Raw genomic sequence first — 10,190 nt, 5'->3', positions numbered from 1 at the left:
TTCTTATAGGTCTCTATAATCGTGGCATTCGATAGACTTTTACCTACCCACTTTGTAGGCTTTCAATCTCTTTGCAAATCCCAAAAAACTAATTCTTAAATCAAACAATAATTATTTTCTTGTTATTTTTGTTCGTTCTTGGATTTTTTTTTATTGTTCTATATATTTCTCGTTTATTTCTTATTGTATAAAAAAATCTCTTATTAATAAGACATTTTGGTTATAAAAAAAATAGTCTTTTAAATCAACGCAACAACCAAGTAATTTTGATAGAGTGATGGATCCACCTTCAACATCGCTTGGATCGTAAGGGTTTATTGAGTAGTGGTGTACTAACTTGAACCCCGTGCAGGAGTGAATTTACAAAAAATAATAACTAAGTAGAAATTAAGCTAAAAAAAAAAAACACTTTTGAAACTCATCCAAACCTAATTTTCAAAAGAACTACGTAGTAGCTTTGATTCTTCTGTTGCATACGGAAGATACGTAGGAGCTGGAATCTGACCCGTCAAGTCCATTTTTTTTAAAAAAATTTTCAGGTTTAAAATATTTTTAAAATTGTTTTAAACTAAGATTAATTTCTAGCATATTTTCTTTATAAAAATTAAAAATAAAATTTTTATTTTATTTTTTAAAAAAATAAATAAATAAAAGTGTTAAGATAAATGTTTTTAATATATATTTTTTTAATACAAAAAATGAAAAAAGAATAATATTTTACAAATAACTCATTCCTTTAATTTAAATAATTTTTATTGTGTTTCCTTATTTAAAAATAAAATTAAATTAAATCTTTCAAAAAATTGTAAAAATTAGAAATAAATCTAAATAATAATAATAACAATAATAATAAATTTGAAAATTGTAAAAGATTAATTAGTTTCTTTTAGAGTGAAATAAATGTTGTTAAAATTAAAATAAAATTTTGCATAATTAATTAGAAGGTAACCGTTTTAACCAACAGACGTCGTAGGGTGCTAATACCTTCCTTACATATAAATGACTCTCGAGCCTAAATTTAATTTTGAAATTTTTTTTTATCAAAAGTTTTTCCAACGTTTTCTTTAATAACTTTGGTGGTGACTCTTTGTCATCGCCGTTCCATCGTGACCCCGATTGCGACAATTATTTAAGCTTATTAATGTCTAGAATTAAATACATCTAAACAAACGAATTAATACAACACAAAAGAATACCAAATCACAAATAAAGACAAAAACAAAACAAAAATAAAAACAAAAACTACAAATTAAAACAACAAAAAAGCAATAATAAACTCTAAAATGAATCAAAATTGACAACGTATTCTTGACAGTAGTTTCACTTTGATAGACGATGCCGAGTCGCTATCAAAATAACTAAATTTTGCTAAGGATTTTGCAATATATAGCTCAACCTAGGTCGATTCACAAAGATACAGCTTCAATTAAATTCAATTTTAGGTTTTTTAAAAGAATGAAAGTGAGATTTTGGGGGTTTGAAAACTGCGAATTAATTAAATCAAATTATGAAAAAATTAAAATTGAGTAAAAATAAATTAAAAAATATCAATCCACAGAATATCAAATGCGTGTAACTCTGATTAACACAATATCTAATGATTTTAATCCAAGTTTGAATGTTTACCCAATTCAATTATTAATTCAATTGAATAACCTAATTGAACTAGATCATGGATTAAATTAAATTATCATTTAACTTAACTTGAATTAATTATCAAATTAGAATATCAAACGAATCGTAATTCAAATTCTAACCACAGAAAGTTAATCATGATCGCAATATACAAATATGAGATTAGAGAAAAAGAAGACAAACTTGGAGCAATTTGGCTCAAAAACTCAAATCAGATGTACAGCGTTTGGATTCTGCAAACTGAATGGGAGATTTAGCCTTCCATCAAAGCACTTAACCCATGCAATAATGAGAAGATAACAAAAAAATTCGAGAAAAAGTAAAAATAAGAATTCTTATTTCGACTAAATCTCAAAAATTTAAAATGTCTAATCGCTCACACACCTAATTCAGAACCTTATTAGTCTATTTATAAGTTCTAATTAGGGTGAATTAAGTGGCTGAATTTGGGTCTTAATAATATTTAAAAGTCTAAATATAATTATTAAATAACAGGGATTCAAATGTAATCCTGCAATAATATTTAGCAAATCTGCCTTAACTTTAAAAAATCATAAAAAATAAAAAACAACTCCAAATTCAATGATCCATATACACATTTTGAAGCACTGGACGTGTAGAATCTAATGTAACTGGAATTAACAAAAAATGATACATATAAAAAAAGTTATGACAAAAAAAGTAATTAGAGGTCAGAATAACTAAAAATACAAAATTAAAGTATTTATTTATAACAAATCCAATTTATTCAAATAATAAAAAATAATAAAAACTCTAAAAATAAAACATATAAAAAATATTTATAAATTAAAATAAAACTATAAATATAAAATTAAAATATGTAACATCAATTATAGCGAACAAGTATTGAAAGCGTAGCGTAGCCAAACTCATTCCAATAAAAATAAAGTTTAAATTTACTGATTCCAGTAAAAATGAAGTTTAAATTTTTTACAGAATACTTAATGATTTGAAGAATTAGTCAACAATGTGTTTCGTTGACATACCTTAGTCAAAGGTCAAATAAGGCGGCGTACCCATTAGAATAATTTATGAAAAAGAAAAGATATTGACACTTTGTGACCATGACTGTAAAATAGTACTCAAACTTGCTAAACGTTGAACTTATTGATTACAATCATTAGTGAAAATTCTGAAATCAAATTATATTATTATTTTAATGATACATTTTCTCACGTAATCTTTTCAATGCACTTTTAATTATTAATTAAAATTTATGATAAATTACAAAATTACAAAAAAAATATGAATTTAAAAGTAAATTTGAGTCGATATTAATGTTTTGGCATTGCAGAGAATAAACAAAACTGCACCACATAGGTTGCAAATATCCTAAAGCGAGATGCTTGTACAGCACAAGCAAAATGACCCAAGAGCAAATAAAACCAACGCGGAAAGACAGTTGCTTCTGCACATGGCGGCTATCCTCCTTCATATTCAGCATTCACACACAATAATAACGAGGCTGAGGCTGCAAAGCGTGTATGTTTAGCACCACACAATGTTGAACTTCCAAAAGTTTTCTCTATTGTTGACGGTGTTGTTTCTGCTGTGGAATCCTGTAATAGGCAAGAATGGGTGCACGGATAAGTGTGGAGGCGTTCATATTCAGTTTCCATTTTACCTTAAAACAACCAAATTGGTTCGCACCACAGACTATCCTCTTGGGTTTGATTTGTTATGCACTGATGCGGATGAGACTGTGCTGGAGCTCCCTTCCGTTCCAATTAAATTATTTGTCAAAAACATTGATTACAAGTCACAGCAAATCCAAATCTACGACCCTCAAAATTGCCTTCCCAAAGAGCTCATGAAACTCGGTAATTCATCTATTTCGCCGTTTAAATTCCAATCACTTGGTGCTGGTGCTGACAAGCAAAACGTTTCCTTCTTCCGCTGCAACTCAAAGTCATGCCCCATTTTGCAACTCGGATTTGATGACGACTTTGTTGATCCTGAAATACTTTCATGCACAAAGGTGAGTGATGTTTTGTCCGTCCAGTGGCGCGTGGGGGATTTGATGGATGACTTGAGCAACATTGTGGTTATGGAATGGTCCAACCCCGATTGCAGATCCTGTGCAGCACAAGAGCATAAATGTAAATATAAGAATGGTACCCAAAATGAAACTGAATGTTTCATTTGCCCAACAAATATAATTCCAAAGTCGACTATTATACTAATTGTTTCAGGTATGCAACATATCCTTTGTGCTTTAATTTATCTTTTCTTGGTTATTTATAATGTCTAATAGAAGAAACCCAAAACAGGGGGAATAGTTGGTTTGGTGCTTTTGCTGCTGCTAGTGAAGGCATTGTTTCATGTGTATGGCTTTTATAAGATGAAAGGAGAAGACCAAGCTAGGATAGAAAAATTCTTGGAGGATTATAGAGCAATGAAGCCCACGAGATTCACTTATGCTGACATTAAGAGAATCACGAATGGGTTTAGTGAAAGTTTAGGAGAAGGAGCTCACGGAGCCGTGTTCAAAGGAATGCTCTCCCGAGAAATTCTCGTTGCTGTGAAGATACTCAACGATGTAGAGGGAGATGGGAAGGATTTCATAAATGAAGTTGGAACAATGGGCAAAATTCATCATGTTAACGTTGTTCGCTTGCTTGGATTTTGCGCGGATGGATTCCACCGTGCTCTTGTCTATGATCTTTTCCCAAATGGGTCACTACAAAGATTCTTGGCTCCACCAGACAACAAGGATGTTTTTCTAGGGTGGGAGAAGTTGCAACAGATTGCACTTGGTGTTGCCAGAGGGATTGAGTATCTGCATCTTGGTTGCGATCATAGAATTCTTCACTTTGACATTAATCCCCACAATGTGTTACTAGATGATCACTACATGCCAAAAATTACTGATTTTGGACTAGCCAAGTTGTGTCCCAAAAATCAGAGCACAGTGTCTATGACTGCAGCCAGGGGAACCTTGGGGTACATTGCCCCTGAAGTTTTCTCAAGAAATTTTGGCAATGTTTCTTACAAGGCAGACATATATAGCTATGGAATGTTGTTGCTTGAGATGGTAGGAGGAAGAAAGAATACCAATGTGTCAGCTGAGGAAAGTTTCCAAGTTCTGTACCCTGAATGGATTCATAATTTGCTTGAAGGCAAAGACGTGCAAGTTAGTATTGAAGACGAGGGAGATGTTAAAATTGCAAAGAAACTTGCCATTGTAGGACTTTGGTGCATTCAGTGGAACCCAGTGGACCGTCCATCCATGAAAACTGTGGTGCAAATGCTTGAAGGAGATGGAGACAAGTTAATTGCACCCGCTACGCCTTTTGACACTGCCGGTTCTTCTAGAACAAATGCTGCTGTTCCAGCACGACACCAGAATTTCGAATTGGAAATTATTCATGAACTAGTGTAAATAAAGTCTCTCACTTTTAGGTTTCCTTCAAATGTAATCTGTACTTAATAAAACTTCCAAGATATACATCCGCACTATGAGTCTGTTATTACCCATACAGGCTTATTAGTCTACTTGCGATTTTCACAGTATTCTGTGTTTCTTAAATTATGCTTATTGAATATATATGTATTAAGTTTGGTTTTGACTTCTTGTTTGAATTGGAGACACTTATCTGCTAGATTTCACATGTTGTAGTTGTCTTAAAATCCTCTCTAATGTAGCCTTTACAATGGACATTAAAATTATCTGCCAGAAAATTAAAATTAACAAATTAGAGCATATTATGAACAACACATTTGTGGAAGAAATATCATCTCACAGAAAAGAAGGGTTTGTTTTTTATATTAATGCAGATTATGAACAACACACTTGGATGAGTCAATTTGCTAACTGATATTATCAATTGTCCTGGCGCAGTTTTAGTAGGAGACCAAAATGATGTTGAGCTACTAAACTATATAGGCAAAGTACCGTATGTTGCTGTTACCAACAAATGAACAATCCTGAATGTTTTTAAAGGGAATTATTTTCCGTACTCCACATTCATGAATGCTGATTGATTCCGGAAGCTATCCATTGTGGCATGTGTTGCAAAAAACCATGAGTATATTTGGAAACCCTTGGTTTGTTACAATATTGTGTTTGGCATATCTCTTTGATAAGCATCATCACATGAGGAAACCAGAAAAAAAATCGAAATTTTTTCCTTAATATGTTGATGGATATAATCCTAAATTTGGGATAAAATATGAGCTTTCTAGATCCAATCTTGCTCAGGCAAGATTAGTAGAAACATGTGTAAAATTTTTGTTTGATGTTCTCGCTCAAGCGAGAGAAGTCTCGCTTAGACGAAAATGCATCTCGCTCAAGTGAGGGTCCACTTGCTCAAGCGAAAATTAGCATGCCAAAAAGGGTATCTAAGAACTCTTCCGATTTTAAAACTTGTAAGCCAAACTACTCCTTCTCTCTTTTCTCTCTGTTTCCTTACTTCTTTCTTAGAGAAACCTCTCCTGAACTCTAAACTATCTTCGAATATGAGCCCATACGTCTATTCTACTCAACCTCAAATAAGTCTCGAAGCATAGTTCTCCAATTTTGTTTCTATTTCTCCATTTTTCTCCTTTATCAAAAGTGCTCTATTTTGTAATATATATGAAGAACTTGATCTTTTAGACAATATCTTCCTCAAACCTTCTAGTAAATTTTCTCATTGAGATAAAAGGGCTCTATTTCATTGTTAAAATGTTGAATACAGTGTGCTCATGAAAGCGTAATATTGTGTGTATTTGCCTCGTGAATGTGTTTAAATTAGAGTTTTGCTATTTGTTAAAGTTGGTGATACATGTTTGGTTGATATTGAATGACTGAAACGTATTTTCTTTGAAATATCTGTTTTGGACTAAGTCTAGATGTACTTGACCTTAGGGATGATTTATTTAGTTAAGTGATGAGAAATGGATAATGGAAAGTGTTTTTATAAGTGTTGGTGATGAAAGAAATTAGTGTAAATGGTTACAAAGATACATTGGATGTATAGAGTTTGGAGATGATTTGAGAAAACTAGAGAAATGAGAGTGGTGAATGTTATTCGTAGTGATTATGCATAAACTGATTAGACTAAAAGCTACATAGGTCTCACATTCATTTCTCAACTAGACTCCTTACTATACTTTTGCTAAGAGACCTGTTATTGTGTATGTTGTATAGAGTTTGGAGATGATTTGAGAAATATGGAGAAATAAAAGTGGTGAATGCTATTTGTAGTGATTATGCATAAACTGATTGGACTAAAAGCTACATAGGCCTCACATGCATTTCTTAACTAGACTCCTAACTATACTTTAATTAAAGGACCCCTTATTGTGTATGTTGTATCTATGAAAGTGTTTTATAAATGTTGGTGATGAAAGAAATTAGTGTAAATGGTTATAGAGATACACTTGAGGTATAGAGTTTGGAGATGATTTGAAAAATCTGGAAAGATGATAGTGGTGAATGCTATTTCGACTAGACTCCTTACTATACTTTTGTTAAGGGACCTATTATTGTATGTTGTATTTATGTGCATGAGCTAACTAGTGACCATTTACCTATGTATGTAAGACCTCATGAATGTTGAAGGCATCGTTTGACTGTGATTACAGTACACAAGAAAGTGCATATACATTTCACACTTGAATTCAGTATATTGCTATATAGAGCATGTTAACAAATCCACTAACCAAAGACTTAACTATTTGAGCTTTTTCAATGATCACGTAGTTCATATGGGTTTAGTTTAGTTTTTTGATATTTTGAATCAATGAGAATTTATTATGTATATTTACTTCTCGACATTATTTTTTTATTTTATTTAGAGATGATGATATCATTTTTCGTTGACATATCTCATATAACATTATTAAAATGCTTAGACCTTTTAGTGGAATTGCATATTTAAATTCTATTTGTGTTATTCATCTTTGAATGAAATATGAGTTTCTTAATAATATGTATGTATGGTGTTTATTTCTATCGTCTAGAAACTTGTTGTTTTTTTGGACATAATTAATTATAAAAATATTTTATGTGTCTAATGATTTAAATAATGTTATCCACATGTGAGAATGTTATATATATATTTTTTAATTTTATGAATTAAAAATATTTAATCATTAGAATAATATCATACTATACATTATGTTAATTAAATAATTTAGTGGATATCAATGTTGGACTTTTAATCAAAATGGTCATGATGAGTTAATTAATTCTTTTCATGCCCAATAAGTGATTCTTCCTCTCATCTAACTTTGGCTATAAAAGTTGTTTTCCATTAGACAACTTGTAGTATGTGAAAAACTTAGTTGACAATAAAATAGTAGTGTATACTCTTTTGCTCAAAATATCATAATTAAAATTATTGTTTTACAAAGCTTATAAGTATGGATTCAAAGTTCTCTTCGGGGTACACATAATTTTGATCCTAACCTATTATAGTTAATTAAAAGCAAAATTAAAATTTTCATCCCTTAACTTAACTTTAGAATAAGTTTTAATTTCATTTTTATTTTTGAAGTTTTTTTTATTTTTTTTTTATGTAAATCATTTTCGATAACTCCATTACATAACTTAAAACTTAACAAAACATCTTATGTGTTGTTGAAGTGCTTTTAAGGCTATTAACTAGTCCTATCTAAAACTTTGAATTGGAAGGTCATTTTACATGTGTAGAGGTTGTCCCACCTGAGCATCCCTTTCTCGATCCTTAATGACAATCTTTGCTTGGATTTAGCAACCTCAATCTAGTAAAACATGCGGTAGGAGCACTTTTTCGTGAGAAGATGATAAAGGCTGTGATAGGTTTGTGGTAGTTATAGACTACATGAAGTTGGTGGAAGGTTGCGAAGCTAAATCGAGATTGCATGAGAGCGTGAAATCATACATTAAATGATTGAAATTAAAAATTAAATTGATTGTGTTAACATAAATTCCATTAAGGAGGTGCAAGAAAATAGCACATCTATGTACCTTCAAAACTGAATGTTCGGGATTTTTTTTTTAAGAGACAAATCTACGACCATACAATTCATCCATGGCTTCTTCTTACGCTGCCACATCATCTACTGAAAGTGGAAAAAAAAAAAAACTCAACTTATTTTATTGATAAATGCCTAGACCGTTAAAGACAGAAGTCAACAACCTTGACCACTAATTTTAATCAAGCAATGTATTGGCTGATTTAATATCAAAGTGGATGATTCCTGAAGCAAAACCAGTATGAGCATGTAGTGGAGATCTCGTGCTGCACTAATGGACATTTCGAGACGTTGCTTCCAAGACAGAGGTGAGGTGGGAGTTGTGTGGAACCATACGAACACTACTTCCTATGACTTTTTCTCATTATACTAGTAGAAAAGTGTCATTTTTGACCGAATTTTCTTCACAAAATTCAACTAGTGAAACAAGGTGGTTATGGCAAAATTTTGATAAAATTGCTATTTCAGTCTGGAATTTAGGAAGGCCCTGTCTGGACCCTATACCTCTCTAGAAAGCAACCCTCACATTTTTTTAGCACTCCATTGTAGACCATGCCATACCCATCAGGCCAAATAATCAGTTTTCCTATATACAATGTACCTACTACCCATTGATACACACATCAAAGTAGAGCAAGTTGAGAACACGACCTTGAACAACCAGCATGCTTGCAAATATTAGTTTTACTTTATCTTCAACATGCTGAGATTGCCATTTGCAAAATCCCATCTTCATAAAATACAGTCTTCCGATAATGGAAAACAGAAAATGTAAAAATTTGAAAAGTTGAAAACATTAACTTAAATAAATTGCTTCGGTGGTAATAGGTTTCAATTTGCACATATTTTAAATATGATATTTTTTTAGTTGATTATTGGTTGGTTTTATGGACTTGGGGTGAGTGATCACATGACTTGTTAATATTTGTTTTCACTTGGTCCTTTTTTTTAATTAACCATTCCGTGATGGCCCTGAATGAGATTCTTTGTTAAGTATTTTCATTTATAATATTGGTTTTGTTCCATTTTAAATCATAAAGAAAAAGGATCTAACTGTTCTAGTGAAATTTTCTATTGTCAAACATGTTCTTGTAAAACAATAAATTTTCATTCTTTCTTGCAAGACTCAGTAACAGTTATTACATATCTCCCCAAAGCTTTGTGCAATCCTTTAATTTTACTTTTCTTTGGCTTTTCTACATTATTTTAATCATTTTATCATCCATCAATTTCTGCTATTATTACAAAATAATTTGTTACAGGCTACAAGGCATGCTGAAATGGAAGCTGTAGATGTGCTTCTAGAGCAGTGGTAGAAAAATGGGCTTTCAATCTTTGAAGTTGCTGAAAATTTCTCAAACTGCAGTCTTTATGTTACCTGTGAACCGTGCATTATCTGTGGATCTGCTTTATCAATTTTAGGTACGCTGCTTTGAGTATTCAATTAGTCACTTATAACCAAGGTAGTTAAATTGGAATTCAAATTGTGAATCGTATGAACTATTTTTTGAATCGTGAATCGAATCGTACTTTGAATCGTAAGATTCAAGATCAATAATTTAAAACATAAAAAATATAAATATAAGAATATT

The 10,190-nt window shown here is 31.4% G+C and overlaps 1 protein-coding gene across 1 annotated transcript; it reads left to right on the top strand.

The window, feature by feature from the left end:
* The first annotated feature begins 2,943 nt into the window (after positions 1-2,943).
* On the top strand, positions 2,944-5,218 carry LOC113846449 (rust resistance kinase Lr10-like). The gene is made up of 2 exons (XM_027474746.1): positions 2,944-3,848; positions 3,927-5,218. Exons 1-2 carry the CDS (start codon positions 3,158-3,160, stop codon positions 5,036-5,038), a joined length of 1,803 nt encoding a protein of 600 aa, XP_027330547.1. The 5' UTR covers positions 2,944-3,157; the 3' UTR covers positions 5,039-5,218.
* The last annotated feature ends 4,972 nt before the right edge of the window (positions 5,219-10,190 follow it).

The sequence above is a fragment of the Abrus precatorius genome, unplaced genomic scaffold (genome assembly GCF_003935025.1).
Source record: "Abrus precatorius isolate BTA unplaced genomic scaffold, Abrus_2018 Scaffold10, whole genome shotgun sequence".
Taxonomy (NCBI): domain Eukaryota; kingdom Viridiplantae; phylum Streptophyta; class Magnoliopsida; order Fabales; family Fabaceae; genus Abrus; species Abrus precatorius.
The sequence above is the reverse complement of the archived record's forward strand: the minus strand, read 5'-3'. Positions and strand labels throughout refer to the sequence as shown.

Bases quoted from the DNA above. Each gene is read 5' to 3' on its own strand.
- LOC113846449 (XM_027474746.1), top strand. From the start codon at position 3,158: ATGTTGAACTTCCAAAAGTTTTCTCTATTGTTGACGGTGTTGTTTCTG. The intron at 3,849-3,926 runs GTATGCAACATA...AACCCAAAACAG, and splicing joins TATTATACTAATTGTTTCAG to GGGGAATAGTTGGTTTGGTG.